Raw genomic sequence first — 20,887 nt, 5'->3', positions numbered from 1 at the left:
AAAAGATGCCGCTTGGCCTGAACAGTGAACTCGCCCACCCAACCGTTCGCTCCTGATCGGACAGCGGAGACGCCCCGCGACCTGCCATGGACGGAGCCTCTGATTGTAATTTCCCGAGGCCACGAGGGCATATTCGTAACGTGGTCCCACAGGATTTCGATTCCCCCGAATGCGCAGATATCTATCGGGACGGGAACCGAGGAGGAGTAGAGGGAGGAGACACAACACAACAACCGCGTCCGTCCAGTGTGTCCACTCCTCGCGTGAGAAAGAAGCGGTAGTGTGCGCGCGCGAGACAGAGATGGCAACTCCGGCGACGGAGGCGGCGGCGGCGGCGGCGGCGACACCGGTGGCACCGGCTGAGGGGTCGGTGATCGCGATCCACAGCCTGGACGCGTGGAGCACCCAGATCGAGCAGGCCAACAGCGCCAAGAAGCTGGTACCTTTCTCTTGTCTGTTGCCGCTAGGAATTAAGCCAGATTTACTATAAAAAAAAGGAATTAAGCCAGATCAGTCCGTACGTACCTCTGTTCTTATCAGAATCTGCTGGATAGATTGTATTTTGACTGGATTGCCTTGGTTTGTGCCGATCTGTAAAAGTTGGAACCGTTTGGCCTCGGTATGGTTTATTGATTACGGTTTACCTAGGGCTGTTCCATCACTCTCCACTTGTACCCAAGAGTACTCTGGTGCCGAGTCTGTCCGTAATCAAGTTAGATTTTTTTTCTGATTATTTTGGATGATTTGGGGAACATTTTAAGGTTTTCTTTTTTCATTCTGGTGTTAGGGACTATTTATGTATACCATTGAGGCATTGAAGAGGCAGGGTTCGTTCCGGAAAATCTTTATTTATTTATTTTTTTCCGAAATCGCGTGCTCTATTTTCAAATATTTTTTATCTGAGCTTTGGTGGTTCCGGTAGGTGGAAAATGTGATGACAGCAGATATGAGAAATATAGTAGCAAATACTCCAACAGAATATCTTTTGGTGGGGTGTGGGGGGGGGGGGGTGTTGCACTCGAGATAATTATGTTGTGTGCTTCATTGCTTTTCTTTTTAATGAAAAGCGTGTAGGTCTGATGCTTTGATGGCTCATCCCTCTTTCAGCTTTAGGTTCATGTTTATACTAACATGATATTCTTTTTTTTTCTCGCGACTAACATAATATTCTACTAATGTCTTATAATATGGCTGATATTCAGATGGCATAGCTGCTTTTGAAACTGCTGCAACATTTTTTTCTGTAGTGTTATTCTGGAAGTTATATTGGTACTTCACTGTTTTATAATCTACCGAGATACATGTGTTGCTCCCTTTAAACTTGATTGAAGCACGCATTTATGTGAAAGCATCCTTGATTTTCTAATGCTCAAATTCTACCCAATTGAATTGTTTATACTCATTTCATAGTGCAGTCAAGTTCTGTCCTAAAACCGAGTATGTTAAGTCACAAAAACACTAAACCATGATATCTGTTGAGACTAGTGCACTTTTTAATCAAGAATTTGGTCAAATTGCATATTTTACATCATTACGCTACAAATTTCGCTGTTTGTAATGCAAAATCAGGTAGTCATTTCTTAATCGTTGAACAGCAACGGTATTATCCTTTGTTGAACCATATTTAGCACGCATTTGTTGAATACATGCTAATATACTTTTCTTAACAATAGGTGCTGATCGACTTCACCGCATCTTGGTGTGGACCATGCCGCATCATGGCTCCAATTTTCACTGATATGGCCAAGAAGAATCCAAATGTCGTTTTCCTGAAGGTTGATGTTGATGAAATGAAGGTTGTAGATCTTCTGTCATTCTTTGCAGATTATTGTAATCCAGCTACCTTGTTTCTTCCTTTGTCTGTTTTCCTAACAAGGTCAATTTTCTAAGCAGGCCATTGCTGAGCAATTCAGTGTTGAGGCCATGCCGACCTTCCTGTTCATGAAGGAAGGTGACGTCAAGGACAGGGTCGTCGGCGCAATTAAGGATGAACTGGCCCAGAAGCTTCAGCTCCACCAGACCCTGTAGACCAGTATAATGCTATAATGAAGTAGTATTCACCTAAATAAGAAGAAGCATCAACTCAGAGAGAACTAGTGCCTCTATAATGGTACTTCGTATGTAGTATTAACTATCCTACTCTGCTGCCCAGTTTCTGGATAATGATATGATCAGGCCCTGCTTGTTCCAAGATTATGCTTTGCATATCATGTTTCCTCTTTCAGCTGAGATGCTAGAATGGTGAATCAGAGTCAATATCTTGAAATTATTTGACTGTCATAGTCATCTAGTTTTTAAGGTTATTTGCCTACTAGCCACTAAAGTTCTTGTTTGATCACAACGCCCCCATTATTATGGACTTGCAATTTCTTGAAAATGCAATGGTAGTTGCAGTCATGAGTTCTCAAGCCAGTATGCTTGCTCTCCCTGAGCACTCAAGTCTTTAGCTTTACAAAATCATGGTTCTGGTTTCGAGAACTGATATCTGCTTTTTTGCACGTTCATCTCCAAACCATGGTGTATGGAATATATCCTTTTCTTCACCTGGTACCACTTCATCAGTCCAAGCTTTGTAGCTTCTCACCGCTCTAACAGCTACTAACTGCAAAGGCAGATTTACCAGCTGCTATCTATTTGAAGCTGTTATTGATATCTGACAGGTTTCAGGGGGAAGAAAGGTTTCTGCCAAATGTTTCTTGGAAGTTTTGGGGAGATTCTTATCTTGCATCGAATGCCACCGCCACAAGCCCTCAAGGCCACGACCCACACAAGAAGCCATCTTAGCATCTTGCAAAATGGACACCAATTCCAATTCCAATTTTAATTCCAACTATTTCTTTTCTCTGCTTCAATTCCCATTCGCCTTCTTCCTTCATGGATCAAAGCGTTCGCTTCCCATGATATTTCTGCTCCAGCCATTTCAAGATCACAGGCCGGCTAGTTAACACATCCGACTAGCTCGTCTGCCATGGCGGTGAGCCGGGCGGCCATATGCGGCATCAGGGAGAGCCTCGGCACGGTGCAGGGCAGCCTGCTGCGGCTGGAGGTGGTCGTGCTCCTGAGCGCGCTCATCCTCGCCGTGCTGGTCCTCTACGGCTCTGCGAACCGCCGGAGCAGCGACAAGCTCCTCCGCGGCGCCATGTGGATGGCCTACTCCATGTCCTACGTGGTGGTCTCCTACGCCGTGGGGATCATCCAGGACGGGCCCTTCCGCGGCGAGACGTTCGTGCTCTGGGCGGCCGCGTTGCTCCTCATCCAGGCGAGCGCCTACTCAGCGCCCGTGCACAGCCGCCGCGACGTGGACCAGCGCAAGAAGCTGCTGCTGCAGCACGTCCTCCAGACGGGCCTCGTGCTCTGGCTCATCGTCAACGCCACCGGCCGGAACGCCAGCTACCGGGCCGCCATCTGGGCGTTCTGGGCGCTCAACGTGCTCAAGACGGCCGCCAAGATCGCCGAGATGATCCAGACCAGCCGCTCCGACATGTCCGTCAAGGTGGTCGCCGAGTACATGGCCGTCGAGGAGGACCTCTCCCCCGAACATATGCCCCCTGACCCCGCCACCATGCGAGGGTACAGGTACATCTTCCACGGCGAGGAGATCAAGGAGCCGGTCACCCACGACGGCGGCCACCCGGCCCGGGACAACATGTTCTCCCAGAGCGCCGCCAAGTCGGTCGTCACCATCGACCAAGTTTACCAGTGGTCAGCCTGCTAATGGGGCCAAACCCGCCCCTAACCCACCCCAACCCACAGCTAGCTAGTTAATTAAACCAATCCAACCCGATCTAAATATATATTTAATATCCACCCCGCCCCGCCCCAAAAGTGCGGGTCATGCATGGGTCTCACGAGATAGGGAGAAAGAGCACACAACAACGTGAATACCGACCCAACTCTATGGCACTCAGTAAATGCCTTTCCACAACAACATGAGAAAGCCTTTCTGCTGTTGAGAACAAACTTCCAGTACGAATTATACACTCGATACTCGATAGTAATAAAGAGGCACCTTGGACAAGCGCAGAACTTTCAACGCATTGATTCAGACAAAAATGGGAGGTTTCCAAGATTTAAAACGCACAAAAACACACAAAATACAGGCATTCTTGGCTACATTATAGGTGTTCAGACAGCAGCTAGGGTATTTGGAGTGCAGACTGCAGACGCACATTCTCAGCTACTATTTTACAGCACCATAATCTCACGAAATCTACATGTCAGGCTACTACAGAACCCATCAGCAATCAGCTCGGTGCAAATTTTTCACTGCTTCATACAGTCAGTGAGGCGCCAAATGGCCCTGTTTAGTTCATTTTGCAAAAAAATTTTGCAAAGGAATCTTGGTCATTTGAAGTATTAAATGAAGTCTATTTGTAAAACTTTTTGCATAGATGGGTTGTAAATCGCGAGACGAATCTAATGATGCTAATTAATCCATATTTAATCAATAATTAGCGGATGGTTACTGTAGCATCACTGTTGCAAATCATGGATTAAGTAGGCTCATTAGATTCGTCTCGCGATTTACAGCCCATCCATGCAAAAAGTTTTGTAAATAGACTTCATTTAGTACTTCAAATTAACAATATTCCTTTTCATTTTAATGCGTTTACGGCTTTTTTGCGTTTACATGTAAAGAACTAAACAGGGCCATTGTCAGCAAGTGAAAGGCTTAGAATCATTGTAGCCGCCTTGGGTGCCCTGCAAAACAGCAACATTCCATTGAACATTGGTCAATCTGGTAGTGCTACTGGTCATTAACTGCAACTTAAGAACACTAGTCCACGATGAAACACAGCACATATAATCCCAACCACTAGATGTTACTAGCTGCTGGCATGCTGCTAATAACTCTCTTATTATTATGACTGTTATAAATCAGCAAGCAAGTTGAATACTGCCGGCTGTCGATCTGCCGGCTGCCTGCTGCTTATTTCATCAACACCCCCATGAAAATTGTTACCCTATTGCTGATTACCTGACACAATTGACATGCATCTAGAGGGGAATTCTCGATTGGTTGTCACAAAAAACGCTGGGCACGCAGTCAATCTTGAGAAGCCCAAGGAGGCGTGCAAGAACATCATCGAGTTTTTCAAAGGGCCGGCCGCTGAAGCTGCAAATCGATCTCTAAGACCAATTTCTGACAAGCTCCAAGGTACGGAAAACTTTGCATCGATATCTAAGACCAATTTCTGACTAGCTCTTTGCATGGATCGGATCAATCTTGGTGCAGTACTAGTGTTCATCGGAAGAGGTGCACCTTTCTACGGAGGAGGCGTCGACGGCAGCGGAGGTCGTAGGTGAGGGTGGCCGGCGGGGACGGCCGACGAGAATGGAGGCCGGCGGGAAGGAGCGGCCGCCGCCACCGCCGCCGCTCTTGCAGCCTGCTCGGTCCCCCGTTGATCTAGCAAGAAGATGAATGGGTTGAGCTGACGAGGAAAAGGACTGGGGAGGGGGCGATGCAGAGCAGATGGAGGAGTCTACCTGGATCTGAAGCCGTTGTGGAGGAGAGCGGGACAGACTGGCGGGGTGGCGACGATCGGCGGCGGCGGCGGTCTCCCGAGTTGTGTGGCAGCTCGCGAGTCCCGTGCGACGGTGTCCCAAGCGGAGGAGTCAAACCGACCTGCCCCAACCCGCAGTTTCAGCATATCCAACCCGCTCCAACCCACAAATCCCTACAACCCATTTCCACCCACTCAAACAAGCCCCATCCAAATACCCGACCCGAAATGCCCATTTCGACCCGCCCCATTAGCAGGGCTAGCAGTGGATCGACCAGCAGCCGTACAGTGATGTCGAGAAGGACAGGGCCAAGGACTTCTGCCTCGCGTTCGCCCTGTTCAAGCTGCTCAAGCGGCGGTTCTACGGGTACGTCCCCGCGGAGGCCGTCTCCGACAAGGCCCGCGACCTCGTGCTGACCGGGCTCATCCATGCCGGAGCCACCGGCCCCGACGCCGCCTTCCGGGTCGTCGAGGCGGAGCTCACCTTCCTCTGCGACTTCTTCTACACCAGGAACATCGTGCTGGTGGGTGCCAAGACATACATCTGCATCGCCGTCGCCGTGGCGGGGCTGACCATGTGGACGGCCTTCTTCGGCACGCTCGGCCCCGGCTACCACCGCCCCCACGTCGGCGTGCGCGACCTCGACCGCTCCGTCACGATGCTCGTCGTCGTGACCACCGCAGGGCTCGAGGTGTTCCAGGCGGTGGCCGGTTTCGCCTCCAACTGGAGGTACGTCAAGACCGTGTACCAGTGCGTGCGCGACGACTGGCCGTGGTCGAAGCGGCGACGGAGCCACCTCTGGTGGAAGGAGAGCATCACGCCGCCGGAGACCAAGTACTGGGAGGACAAGGTCGGCCAGTACGTGCTCCTGAAGCGGTTCCACCACCGCCCGTGCAACCTTCTCTCCTGGCTAACGCTCTACCTGGTGGAGCCGCGGCGGCAGGGCCAGAAGCGGGGCCGGAGGAAGCCGCTTGTAACACCTCAGGTGTTAATCATCTAGAATTAAGCTAATCACGGCCATTAGTTAAACTTACATGACGAAAACCATTAGCTAAGCATTTTTCTGTCTAACTGGACCAAAACCGGTGCCACCGGTTTCAAAAACCAGTGCCACCAGTTTTGCCGCGGGTCAGGGACAGAGCACGCATCTCGGTGTGCCACGCGTCACCGCCTGGCGATGGTCAAGTTTGACACCTTCAGTGAGCTAGTCAACGGGGCTATCATTCAGGAGGACGCTCATCTAGCTCACAAGGTGGAGAAAAATAGAAAAGCACCGGCTGTGGGATCTTCTAGCAGTACTCCTCAGAGGTTCCGCTTGGTGCAGTCGAGCCCGCAGCGAGCCCCCTTTTAGCATCAGCCGCAGCAGCAGTGGAGCTATCGGCCCCCTCAGTACACACCGTCACAGAGCACAGTTAGACCTCTTGTTCCTCAGCATAGTGAGCAGAAGGTTTGGGTGCAGCAGTCGGGGGCGCGCCCCAATTTGTTTCCGTGCTACAACTGTGGGCAGCCTGGACACTTTACATGGAACTGCCCGATGCCACCAAAACAGGGCCAACCGTCCGGTCAGCAGAGTCAGAAGCAGCAAATGGATCATTTCAAGCCGGGGCAAGTGCACTACACCACCCTCAAGTGTATTTCTGAGGGAGCTCCAGTGATGGCGGTTATGTTATCAGTAAACGATCAACCGGTTACAGTATTATTTGATTCAGGGGCATCTCATACTTTTATTAGCAAAGAATGTGCGGTTAGATTGGGGCTGAAGATAGAGAGCATGCCCAAGCCATACCATATTCACTCACCTGGGCAAAAGTTGATCACTAATCAATTTGTCAAGCAAGTACCCCTGCATTCGCATGGAATTTTTTTTCCTACAGCCCTGATAATGTTACCAACACAAAGGATAGATATTATATTGGGCATGAACTGGATGGAGGGTCAAGGAGTTATTCTGGACACGACCTCACAATCTGTGCACATCAAATCTTCTATTCATGGTAGTATGACCTTGAACTTGAGGGATCACATGTCAGTGACTCCTACGGTGAATCAGGTTGAGGGCAAGAATTTGGCGGACATACCAGTAGTATGTGAGTATCCGGATGTATTTCCAGAGGATTTGCCAGGCATGCCACCTGACCGCAATGTGGAGTTTGATATTGCGTTGCAACCGGGCACGGCACCCATCTCTAGGAGACCTTATCGGATGCCACCCAATGAGCTGGCGGAATTAAAGAAACAATTGCAAGAACTGCTTGATGAAGGCTATATCCATCCTAGCACTTTACCTTGGGGTTGTCCAGCACTCTTTATTAAAAAAAAAGATCAAAGCCTCAGGTTGTGTGTGGACTACAGACTTTTGAATGCCGTCACAATCAGGAATAAATACCCACTCCCCCGAATTGACATCCTGTTTGATTAGCTATTCGGGGCTCGGGTATTTTCAAAAATTGATCTCCGCTCTGGTTATCATCAGATAAAAATTAGAGCTGAGGATATTCCCAAGGCATCCTTCTCCACCAGATACGGGCTTTATGAGTACCTAGTCATTTCTTTTGGACTAATAAATGCCCCTGCTCATTTTATGTATCTCATGAACTCGGTATTCATGCCTGAGCTAGATAAGTTTGTCGTGATTTTCATTGACGACATTCTTATATATTCAAAGAATGAAGAGGAGCATGTAGAGCATCTTCGCATTGTGCTTCAGCGCCTGCGGGAGCATAAGCTGTATGCCAAATTCAGTAAATGTGATTTCTAGCTCATGGAGGTCCAATTCTTGGGCCATATCATTTCAAACGATGGAATTTCTGTTGATCCTAGCAAAATTTAGGATGTCCTGAATTGGAAGACTCCTACCTCTGTTCCAGAGATTCGGAGTTTCCTTGGGCTAGCAGGGTATTACCGGCGGTTTGTTCCGGACTTCTCAAAAATTGCTAGGCCCATGACTGAATTACTCAAGAAGGGGTGAAATTTAATTGGGACGACATATGTGAGCGGTCTTTTCAGACATTGAGAAAGCTCTTAACGTCGGCCCCTGTCTTGGTTCAGCCGGATGTTACTCGATCTTTTAATGTGTATTGTGATGCATCAGGTACGAGTTTTTGCTGCGTTCTCACTTTTGTTTTGACTCAGCCCGTTATTCCTGGGCCCTTTGATATTTATTGTAGTTCATCAGGTACGGGTCTCGGCTGTGTACTCATGCAAGATCAGATGGTAATTGCTTATGCTTCCAGAGCCCTCAGGCGGCATGAGGAGAATTACACTACACATGACTTGGAGCTAGCAGTAGTGGTGCATGCGTTAAAAATCTGGCACCATTATCTTCTGGGCAATCCAGTGCACATATACTCAGACCACAAGAGTCTCAAGTATATTTTTACCCAGAATGAGTTGAATTTGCGCCAGAGGCGGTGGTTAGAGCTAATTAAAGATTATGATATGGAGATTCATTATCACCCGGGCAAAGCCAATGTTGTTGCAGATGCACTAAGTAGAAAAGCGAATTGCAATTGCACCTCAGCAACACCTATGCATGCAACCCTATGTCAAGAAATTGAGAAGATGAACCTTGCCATTGTAGATGAGGGTACACTTACCAACATTACCCTGACTCCAACACTTTGGGATCAAATTATTGCTGCTCAGAAAAATGATGTGGGCATGGGCAAAATTAGACAGAGGCTTAGTAAGAATGATCCTCGGGTTCAATGTTTTCATCAAGATAGTGAGGGAGTTCTTTGGTTTAAAAATCGATTGGTGGTACCTAAAGATTTGGAGCTTCGAAAGCAGATTCTCGATGAGGCTCACCTCTCTAGGTATTCTATCCACCCTGGTAGTAACAAAATGTACCAAGATCTGAAATAGCGATTTTGGTGGACCAAGATGAAATGAGAAAATGCAAAGTATGTATTAGAATGCGACATTTGTCAGAGGGTTAAGGCAAGCCATTTGAGACCCGCCGGGATGCTTCAACCTTTGAATATCCCTTAAGGAAAATGGGAGGATATCAGTATGGATTTTATTGTCGGTCTACCCAACACCTCTAAAGGGTATGATTCTATTTGGGTAATAGTTGATCGACTTACAAAGGTAGCCCATTTTCTTCCGGTAAAGACTTCTTATACGGCGAGGCAATATGCTCAACTGTACCTGGACCGTATTATAAGTCTCCATGGAATTCCTAAAACCATTATTTCAGATCGAGGGGCACAATTCATTGCGCGGTTCTGGGAACAATTCCATGCCGCTTTAGGTACACAACTGATCCGCAGTTCGGCTTATCATCCTCAGACCGATGGACAAACTGAGAGGATTAATCAGATTCTGGAAGATATGCTGCGGGCCTGTGTACTCTCTTATAGTAAGAAATGGGCTGAGTGTCTGCCACTCGCTGAATTCTCTTACAACAACAGCTATCAAGAAAGTATCAAAATGGCATCCTTTGAAGCCTTGTATGGACGGAAATGTGGCTCCATTGAACTGGTCGGAAGCCGGTGAAAGAATTTTCTTTGGGCCCGATATGGTTGGCGAGGCTGAGGACCAGATTCGTCTTATACAGGCAAATCTGAAAGCCGCTCAATCCCGCCAAAAGAGTTATGCAGATAAGAGACGCTGGCCTCTGATATTTGAAGTTGGTGATCGTGTTTACCTTCGAGTGTCTCCAATGAAGGGTGTTCAACGGTTTGGAGTACGGGGAAAGCTAGCTCCCCGCTATGTTGGGCCGTTTCCTATCGTTGAGCATTGTGGGCCGGTGGCATATCGAGTGGAGCTTCCTCCACAATTATCGGCGGTCCACAATATCTTCCATGTATCCCAGCTCAGGAAGTGCCTCCGAGTTCCAACTGAAGTTGTTGGTACAGAAAATTTACAGTTGGAGCCCGATCTTATTTATCCAGAGCATCCGGTGAAAATTATTGATCACAAGACTCGGGTCACACGAAATCAAATCAACCATTTCTACAAAGTCCAGTGGAGTAATCACTCCGAGCGAGAAGCCACTTGGGAGACGGAAGAATTTATTCAATCCAAATGTCCTGAGTTGCTACAAGCCTATCAAGGTACTCACCAATCTCCTCTCTTTTCAATCTTGCACATCCACAATAATCTCGGGATGAGATTTCTTTTTGGGGGAAAGATTGTAACACCTCAGGTGTTAATCATCTAGAATTAAGCTAATCACGGCCATTAGTTAAACTTACAAGACAAAAACCATTAGCTAAGCATTTTTCTGTCTGACTGGACCAAAACCGGTGCAACCGGTTTTAAAAACCAGTGCCACCGGTTTTGTCGCGGGTCAGGGACAGAGCACGCATCTCGGTGTGCCACATGTCGCTGCCGGCGAGCTGCGCCGGGGATGCGCCACGTCGCCTTATCCTCCCCTTACTTATCCTTTCTCAGCGGCGTAGCTCTCTCTCCTCCTTTCTCTTCCTCCTCCCGTGCCCTAGCTCAAGGTTGAGCCTCCCCATCGCCGCCCCGGTCGTCTCCGGCCGCCGGGCGTCGAGTCCTTTCACCCACACCTGCCTCGCCTCGTCCTCCACCCATCCACGAGCCCGTTTGAGTGATTTGCCGGCCGAAATCAATTCCTCATTAACAGGGCCGCTTGAAGCTTCGCCTCACGCGTCGATCTCCATTTTCCGGCCTTCTCCATGCAAACTGAGCACGGGGTAAGCATCACGGCATATCCCTCGACCTTTTTGAGCCCTTCCTTCTTCCGTTCCAGGCGTTGCACGCCGAGCTGTGCGCCGCCGGCCGAAACCGGTACCACCGGTTTTGGAAAACAGTGTCACCGGTTTTAGCCTGCCCGGTGCCGAAACCAGTACCACCGGTTTTGAAAATCAGGTGCCACCAGTTTTTATCAGAACTGCTGGCGTGAAGTAATATAAATCATTAGTAGTATACTCGTTCAATGGTTATTTATTTTAAAGTTGCACATCATATTTGCATTCACTCATATCATATGCATACGTGTAGCAGCCGCAGCGGAGGAGGTTGTGTATGAGGTGATTGTGGAGTCACAGGAGCCGCAGGGGCAAGCCCCGCAGCAGGAGATTCACGAGGAGACGGCCCAAGGCCCGGCTAACCCTAGTGCTGAGCAGCAGTCTCAAGGCAAGCCCCGGTGCATATCCTACTATTTTAAATTATGTCACCTATATATGTCTCTAATAATGGTGCATTAGGTTTAGGAATTGTTTGAAACTTTAGCTGCATGATCCCTAGGTTTTCCTGGACCTTATACTAGTATGAATAGGTCGTTATCACTTCTATGCTTAATAGGGCTCGATAGATGTCGAGTGATAATTCTGTCACTCGCGAGATATAAGATGTCTTTATATTATAGTATATGAATTATTAAATTCAAGATGAAAGGTATGGGATGGGAGACCGGATGGGGGAAGGTGTAGCCCCATCTGTGTTGATTAAGGACACTTGTATATTATTATGTATTTCGAACTCAGTTTGTAATTTAAATATTTCATAGCATATGGTGTTTGTTTTTTTAAGAATTGTGTGGTGCTCGTACCATCTGCGCTCACCTTCGTGTGAGACTACCGGTGTTGTTTCAATCTGATTGTGGGTTGAGAAATGATTGCCAAATTAAATCATTAAGCTAATGCGCCCGATGTGTTCAAATGACGGCCATTATGTTTAATTAGAGTTTTAATTTGGCGGTTCCGTCACACTGCTACCGCCCGAGGTGAGGCGCCGTGCTCCTCTAGTTGAAGCAGAGCCACTGCCGGCTCAGCAACGGCGTCGCCACCCTGCGGAAGCACCACCTGCTTCCGCGCCTGGCGTGGGTGTGCAGGCTTCCCAAGCTCACCGATCAGATCCTGGCGTGGCACGTCGTGACCACGAGCTGCGACTGGGACTATAGCGGCCGGCCGCCCGGCCTTGCCCCCGCCAGTGACGAGCACCACTGGCTCATCGCGACGAAGCTCTCCAACTACTGCGCCTACCTGGCAGCCTTCGTTCCGAAGATGCTGCCGGACCCGAGCTACAACACCGAGCAGATATTCGACTCAGTGGTGCAGCAGGCACGCGACCACCTTGACGACTGCCGGACGGTGAGCAGCATACTGCACAGGCTTGGGGAGATGGAGGCGACGGAGCTGCCACACGTACAGGATGGCGCCACTTATGAGAGAGCATGGAGCGCCACCATCATCGAGCGGGCGGCTGTGCTCTTGGGGCCGCTCAGGGCGGCCGTGCCCGCCAACGCGCTGCGGTAGGTGGTGCTGGCCGAGTTTTGGATTGAGTTCCTGCTGTTCCTCGCGCCGTCGGACAACGTGGACATACACGCCGAGATGCTCGGCGCGGGCGGCGAGTTCATGACGCAGCTGTGGGCACTCCTGGCTCACGCTGGTGTCCTGGAGCGACCGCCGGTCATGCACCGGCAGTGATGGGCTGAGTAGCTTGCTCCTAGCATGTATTCCAGTCAGTCCTTCCATCTTCTGGATCGGTCCAACAGTACGTACACCATCTTCTGGTTCGGCTCTAACATCGCCCTTCAGTTCCACGCGTCCCACATCTAGTATACGTAGGTAAAGTGAAGGTGATATGCAACGATGCAAGTGCATGAACTTAAGGAAAACAACACATGATTCATGAGTGCTCATGATGCAATACAATACAATTAAAAAGATATGGCTATGCCAACATTTACTGATTAACCACAGCAACAAAACAAACAAGCTTAAAAAGAAAACAGTTTATTGCTGATGTAAGAGTTCAGATTTCAAATACTTTAGCCTTATGTGATTCCTTCAAAAAGCATTACTAAATTTATTTAGAAAAGCCAAGCAACGCTATAAAGCAAGAATTAACTAAAGACTTTATTTAACTAACAAGCAAGCATAACCAAGGTACATAAAAACAACCCACATTCTGGTCCTAAAAGAGTTAACAGGATTTACAACTGAACGAAAAATAAGTTGCTGAAATTAAACAAGCAGAAAAATAGATTCTAAGCAACAACACAAAAGGCAAAGCTATAGCTAGGAACTAAACAAATTCAAAAACAAAATTGCAGCCATGGTTTAGTAACAAAAAAATTATCAGCATGGCAAGCTATTGATAAAGCATGCAACAAAAATTTACCAATATTTATTGATAATAGAAAGTATTGAATTTAGCCCAAGCAAGACAAACTGAACAAGTAAAAAAATCTACAAGCATGCACATAGATTCTACACATGAAACTTTTACAATTTATTGCACATGAAAAGAGTAGTCTACTGCAAAAATTTTATGATTTTTGGACTTCCAGAACTGTAGATATTAATTAAACAAGCTTAAACGAGCATTAATCATGATTATAAAAAATACATCACAGAAACATTATCCAAACAAAAGGTTTAATATTTTTCCTAAGTACTAAATTTCAAAATAAAGCTAACCCAACTGGTTTTATATTTTTATCATGCTCTTAACTCCATTTATGCATTTAACAATCTACAAAAGCATTTATTTAGTATAAATAAAATTGTACAGAAAAAAGTTGTCAAACAACACATTTCATGATTTTATCATATAGAGATTAAAAATATGAAGCTAACAAGACTGGTTTTGCATTTTTTTTACTATTTTCTATGGATTTCCAAAGTTTTAAACGATTTGGTCCATAGAAGACTATACACATGAGTTTATGACAATGCAGAAAACCCCCTAGATTTGTTTCAATTGCTGCAGGAGGTCCTTCGCGCGAATTTGGAGCAGGGAAGGCGCTCAGGGAGCTCAATTCCGGCGGGAGGAGGGCCCTGCCGGCGGCCAAGGAGTGGTAAGGAAGCACGAGGGGTTGACCTACAATCGATTTGAAGCAAGATCTAGGGTGGGAAGTGGTCGTGGGGGGGGGCACATGGCAGAGCAGCGGCCTTGGCGGCGGTGGTGATGGCGTTCCATCGAGGCAAGGAGTTTGTGGAGGTCAGGGATGGGCTGAGGAGGATCAGGGGGTCAAGGGGAATCTCACCATGGGCTCGATTCGGGTGGAGGAGAATCGGGAGGAGGTCGTCGGCTTTGGGAGAAGGAGCTCGGTGTAGCTCCAATGGCGGGAAGTGGTGCAGGAGTCGATTCCGGTCGGGGGAAGCTTGAGCGAGGTTCGGGGAGGTGCGATGGAGGTGCAGGATGAGGTTGGGGAGGCGCTTGCGGAAGGAATTGAAGGGGGTGCGGCAGGGGATGGCCGATGCGGCCCTACAGCGGCTCGAGCTGGAGGAGAATGAAGAGAGGGGAAAACGAGGATGGAGTCATGGAGGCCGGCGAGGATGGGGGGCGAAGATAGCCAGGGCAGCGACGCGTGGAGGGTGGTCGCCGGACTGTGCCGTCCCGCCATGGGCAGGTACGGGAGCAGAGGGAGCAGGTGACACAGGGGAGGGATTCAAATGAATGTGGCTTGATTTTGACTGCCAAAAATCTCAAAATTCCATGCTAAAACTTGAAATTGGGCCAAAACAAAAGTTGTACAGGAATAAGTGATCTATAACATTAATGTTGGACAAAAGTTGATTTGAGCTACGGTTTGAGAGATTGTCGGTGTCCCGACCTGGGGGCCCGGATTCCAACTAGTAAATGATGCGTGTTTCCTCGTCCCAGATGATGATGCAAGAGGAAATCACAGTAACGCACGGATTATCCTGGTTCCGGCCGTGGGGCCGTACGTCCAGCAAAGCGGGTGTGCGAGGGCACTGTATTATCTTGCACCCGGAGTGCTTGTAGTAGGGGATACAAGCGAGGCGAGAGAGGGAGGAAAGCCCCCAAGTCTCTGCTAGGAGTGGAGTCTGTTGAGATGGGTGCTCAGTAGTCCCTGAACGTCCTCTCGGAAGAGAGAAGCCAGAGAGCCAGAGACCAACGAGACCAGAGAGACTAGCCCGCCCCCTTAAGGGAGCCTGCCTCCTCCTTTTATAGTTATAAGGAGGGGCGGCATACATGAGTGGGAGCATGGAAGTCGTCGTTTTCCCCTGAATTGCGGGGGTATAGTGGTCGGACACTGTAAGAAGTACACTGTGGGAAGGCGGCGCGCGGCGCAGTCATCCTAGATATCGTCCTTGGTCCTGTGAAGATTGCGGCGGTCCTCCTGCCAGCCCCCGCAGGTGGCGTAGTCGTTGTTGGTGCATGGTACTTGGCGCGGTGGCACTCGGTGGGCCCTACGGATTAGGGTCCTGCATGTGCCCGTGGTAGTGGTGGTGCGCGACGGCCCCGGACCCCCTGGCCGGAGTGCAGGTGTGCACACCAAAAGGTACGGCGGACACGCGGAGGACCCGGACTCCTAAAGGGGGAGGTCCGGGACTCTGTCCGTGTGAGCTGAGCGCCCCTCTCGGTCGGACACGTGATGTCGCCGGACCCCTTCCCCAGTGGGAGGCGGGTCCGGATGGTCGGCGGGAGCAGTACCGAGCTTGTCTTGTCCCACGTCGCAGGTCCCAAAGCGCTGCTACAGCGTCCGGGATGGCGGAATGATGACCGAAGTCAGCGGATGGGACCCCGATCACATCTACTGTGGGAGTGGCGGCCTGACGTCGCCTGTCCTTTGAGCCATGGTGGAGCGGCTGGCTTTTAATGTCTTCGTATGGCGAGCGGTTGGGCGGCGGGGCTGTTTGTCTCTTGTGCCAAGGGATGGCCTCGAGCGAGGCGGAGATTGGTCACCTGCTCGAGGGTAGATCCGCTACCCTCGAGCGAGGCGGAGATTGCCCAACGGGCCCGAGAGGGACCCTCGAGCGAGGCGGAGATCGTTCCGCGGGTTCGAGGGGGATGTGAATGGGCCGCACACTGGGTTTCTTTGAGTCCTTTCCTTTCCTCTGAATGGGAAGCAGGTCGTGGGCCTTCGTGGGCTCAGCTGTCTTATCAGGTGTTTTGCGTTTTTGAAAGCGGTCTTAGTACCCCGATTAGGGTGTCCCTAATTGTGGTACCCGACAGTAGCCCCCGAGGCTTTGGTCGAGTCAATGGATTCGGCCAAAGGGTGATTCGGCGATTTCCCCTTTGACGTGATCAGTCGATGCCGCGCACCCGCCTGACGCGTCTGAGCGCCAGCCCGGCGGATGTGATAATATGCCGGTCGGAGTAATACGCCCGCTGGGGGAGTACTTCGAGGCGCGCGCGTCTTTGTTTGTTTGTTTGAAGGACAAGACGTGTCCGCGCGCTGAGGGGGGCCTGGGCGATGGTAACGCCTGCTACTTGGCAGCTGGTGCTCCCATCGCGCTGTCCTGCACGTAGGGCCTTGGCCCCGACGTCCCTGGTTGCTTTACGGCGCGCCGTCCGAGGGCAGCCAGCCAGAGCCGATGCTGCAGCGCTTAGCATCCAGGGGCTCAGCGCGCTTTATTTCGTTCGGTCGTGTCTCAGTGCGGTGACCGAGGACATCCTTTGCTTGTGGAGTGTCGCGTCGTCACGGGTGATACAAGCCTCCGCTCTTTGACGAGCTTTGGAGCTTGGTGCCTGGCGCAGCTATAAATAGGGGTCGTGGGGTTCCCTTTCCTCTCCAACCTCCCAGCTCTTTCTTCCAGCGTTGCCCGACTCTTGTAATGTTTCCTTTGCCTTTTTGTGACCGCCCCCCAGATGGGGTGCCTGGCTTTTTTAGGCTTCTGGCGCTAGAAGAATGCTTGCGAGCGGTAGGGGAAGACCAGAGTGGGCGTGCGCTCCATCCCTCAGGTTAAGTGGGAGCAGCAGAAGAGTATTGGGCCCGTGGGGTCCTGCTCCTGTGATGTCCCCTAGCCTGAAGGGGGATGGAGACGCCTGACCGTGGCGCTGGCGCCAGGTCCGGCGGCTGTTTTTCGCATCGTCCCCCCCCCCCGGCGACAAGGTTGCTCTCGGGGAGACGGTGCGGTGGGCGCTGTCTGCCAGCTCGACCCCCCGCGTGGTCTTCGGTGGAGGAGACGCTAGAAGAAGGCTTGCGAGGAAAACATCCTGCTGGACCCGTGCGGTCTGCGGGCTGTTCCTCGCATCCCTAGCAGCCTGGCCGTTGCATCAGCCAGGGGCTCGGTGTCTTTCTTCGTCACTCGTTCCTCCCCAAGACAGGGAAAATTGCCACGTAGGTGGCAATGTGTTTGTATCTTTCGATGGCTTCACGCCGGTAACCCTTTGTAATCTTTATTTGTATTTGAGCAATAAAGTCCATTTTCTCCTCTGCGGGGAGGATCACCGAGGGTATAGGGGCGTACAGAGAGTTATGACCCTCGAATATGTGCGAAGTCTATTCCGTGGGGGTGCGTCAGCGCACCCGCGGGTGTAGCCCCCGAGGCCTTGGGGGAGAGTTTGTGCTCGTCCAAGGGCTATAAACGTTGTCCCACTGGGTAGCTTTACTGGGGTGGCCGTCCAGTGTCTTTTTCAGCCGGCATCGGCACTCTTTCAGCCGGCCTCGGCGTTCTCAGTGCTGGTACAGCGGCCCGGCGTTCAGCTTAACCATCAGGAGGGCGTACGTCTACAGCGGAGGGTTTGTTCAAACACGTGGAGCTTCACAATTGACGATCGTCGATTTACTCGAGGGTGTGGTTTGAACCATGGTGTGCGAGGAGCCCCCGAGCCTAGGCCCATGTGAAGGCGTTCAGGGGAACCCTCGACTTCGATTACGACCCTCGTCGCCCTTCCGCAGGGAGGAGGGGTGAAACGCGCCATGCTACCCATGCCCGGGCCGCGAGCTATGGCTGCTTCAGTGAGCTATTAGTGGGTTGTTCAAGCAGACGTCCGTGCCCCGTTCGATAGGGGTCGGCTCGTGGTCCATAGATACGTCACATAAAGCGCTTGCAAAGGTTCGCTAGGTGGGGCTCGGACCCATTCGATAGGGTCCGAGGGCTCGATGCTCTCCCTCGATGGGATCCCCCTTCTAGGCACCCTCGACTGGCCTTGAACACTGCGTAGGATATCTCGAACTCCACGTTCGAGGGTAGCTTGTACGGCACATCCCTGCAGTCCCTGACTCTGGTGATCTGGGGCGCCTGTCCAACCCCCTGAAGGGCCAGGCTTCGACCCCCCGATCAGTAAGGCCTCGAAATGCGATTCCTTCGAGGGTAAAGAGACCCCTTGAAGGAATATTCTGTCGTGATTCGAAAATGTCGCAGAGTCGCGAACCACGTGCGCGGGTCTTCCGCTGGTGGGGGACGACGTGGCCCGATTCATGCGGTACGGTGTGGGCGCATCATTTCAAGCGACAGCCTCGGGCAGATGAAGCGGCATGGGCGGCGGTTGACGGATGGGATAGCACAACAGTCGCGCCGCACCCGCCGGTTACCGTGCCTCATTTATTGCTGCGTGCACGCGTGGGAGACTCCGCGGTCGTGGGGCCTAGCCGCCAGCGATAGCGAAATCTACCGCATTCAATGCGGCAAATTTGGGCCGTGGCTGCGGCTGCGCCCGTCGTGCTTAATAAAAATGAAAAGAGAGGGGGGTGTTTGGGCTCACCTGGCCATTTGCCTTCGTCCCTCTCTGCCTTCTCCGCCTCCCTTGCATCCTTAGCCATCCCAGAGCCTTCGCTCCCACCTTCCCCCTTAGATTGAAGAAATGTCGGACATCCAGGAGCCTTTGCCATGGGGGAAGTCCTCCGCCACCGTGGCGGTCCTGGAGCAGCTGGTCGCCGATCGGCTGCTGCCGCGGATCACCGACTCGGGGGCGCCGGCGTGGATTTCCCCGCATCCAGATGAGACCGAGTCGAAGCCTCCGCAAGGCTATGTCATGAGCTTCGTGCGCCTCCACGAGCGAGGCTTTGGCATCCCCGTCAGCAGGTTCATGAGGGCCTTGTGCGAGTACTACGGAGTGGAGCTGCACAATTTCAGCCCCAACTCCATCTCGCAGGCGGCGGTCTTCGTCGCCATCTGCGAAGGGTACCTCGGCATCGAAGCCCACTGGGACCTCTGGATCCATCTATTCCGCAGCGAACTCTTCATCGAGAACGCGTGGAACTAGCCGAGGCGGTTCGCGCGCCGGTGGCCTGACGCTCCATGTCCGCCCGACCCGGAGGAACCTCTACATCTCGAGCAAGATGACAACGAACAACGCCGGGTGGAGTCGAGGGTGGTTCTACCTTTGGAACTACAGGGGTGCGCTCCCGGCGTTCACCAACAAGGTGCTCCGGGAGCGACCGGCGAAGTGGGATTGGGGGGTGTCACCCCCATCGCAACAAGCCAAGCTCGAGGGCCTCACCGACGCGCTAGTGCGTCTGGCGAAGAAGGGGCTGACGGCAGCGGCCGTCATCACGAACTTCCACCGGCAGAGGGTTATTCCCCTTGTGGAAAGGGCCCTATCGATTTTCGAGCTCACCCCCGGGAGCCAGGTGGAGGGCTCGAGGACGTCGAACAAGCTGCTCCCCCGCACCGCCGCCGCCCGGAGGGCAAGGTACGCGGTGGCGGAGTTCCCCCAAAATCCCAAGGATCTTTGGAGGATCAAGATGCGCCCCGAGCCGGGGTATATTTCTCTGGTAAGTTTTGACTTTGAATCCGGCGTGCGTTGTGTAGCCCTCCTTTCCTGACTCCATCTCGGACGTGCTTTACAGGGGTTGAGGAGCGGCATCTCGAAGCCTCCGGTCCCGGAACAACGCCTGATCAATTGCCTCCACGCGGAGAAAATGAAAAGGCGGAAGGACGCGGCGGAGGCGAAGGTCGAGAGGAAGAGGAAGAGGAAGGCGAGGCACGACAAGGCGTGCAAGCTCGCTCGCGCGGAGGGGAAGCCGTAGCCCGCCACGCCCGAGTCCTCGGAGGAGGACGAGGAGGAGGCCTCGGATGCCGAGGACCACGCCCTGAGGGGCGACGGGGAAGATGCGGGCGCGAGCCCCCCACCATTCTATCTGTGGGACGAAGACGAGGGGGAGCCGGCGGTGCTGGAAGAGACAAGGGCCGTTGCCTCGGCGCACCCATCCCTCGAGGGGGCTGAGCGGGGGTCGTCGCCTCCGGCAGCCGGTGAGGAGACGCCCGCGCCAGAGGTGCCGATCTGCGGCGGCGAGGCTGCGGCGGGCGAGGAGTCGTCCGTGCTAGCAGCCCCGAGTCACCAGGTCGACATGAGGGGGTGCCCTCGGGGCAGTCTTCGAGGGGCGGCACAGTGACTCGAGCCCGAAGATGCGCCACGAGGAAGCGGAGCATGAGTGCTCGATCCGGGTAAGTCAACTTGGGTTTCGTTTTTGTCACGTGTTTGGTGGTTTTTTCGATCCTATTGTCCTCAACTTGTATTCCTTGGTTTCCAGCCCCGGGGCCGTTCCCAAAGATGCGGTGCAGCTTGCCCCGACCAAGGCTCTCAAGACCGGGGCACGCAGCACGCCGCACACGGCGCCACGGCCCCTGCCTGCTGTGGATCTCGAGGCGGCGGCCGCGAGGCTCCGGGAGGCCATGGCTCGAGGGACCCAGGCGGCGCAGCAAGCTCGAGCACAAGAGGAGAACGGCGCCGGCCAGGGCGGTGCCGAGGCGGCCGCTCAGGCGGCCGA

At 51.9% G+C, this 20,887-nt stretch overlaps 1 protein-coding gene across 2 annotated transcripts; it reads left to right on the top strand.

The window, feature by feature from the left end:
• Nucleotides 1-170: 170 nt before the first annotated feature.
• LOC120698188 (thioredoxin H-type-like) lies at nt 171-3,747 on the top strand. Of its 2 annotated transcripts, none has more exons than XM_039981716.1 (3): nt 171-439; nt 1,674-1,796; nt 1,894-3,747. In XM_039981716.1, exon 3 carries the CDS (start codon nt 2,969-2,971, stop codon nt 3,713-3,715), a length of 747 nt encoding a protein of 248 aa, XP_039837650.1. In that variant the 5' UTR covers nt 171-439; nt 1,674-1,796; nt 1,894-2,968; the 3' UTR covers nt 3,716-3,747. The 2 variants fall into 2 exon arrangements, with proteins under 2 accessions (XP_039837650.1, XP_039837652.1); XM_039981718.1 differs by having other exon boundaries at nt 182-439; nt 1,894-2,269.
• Nucleotides 3,748-20,887: the final 17,140 nt, after the last annotated feature.

The sequence above is a fragment of the Panicum virgatum genome, chromosome 3K (assembly GCF_016808335.1).
Source record: "Panicum virgatum strain AP13 chromosome 3K, P.virgatum_v5, whole genome shotgun sequence".
In the NCBI taxonomy this organism is placed as follows: domain Eukaryota; kingdom Viridiplantae; phylum Streptophyta; class Magnoliopsida; order Poales; family Poaceae; genus Panicum; species Panicum virgatum.
The sequence above is the reverse complement of the archived record's forward strand: the minus strand, read 5'-3'. Positions and strand labels throughout refer to the sequence as shown.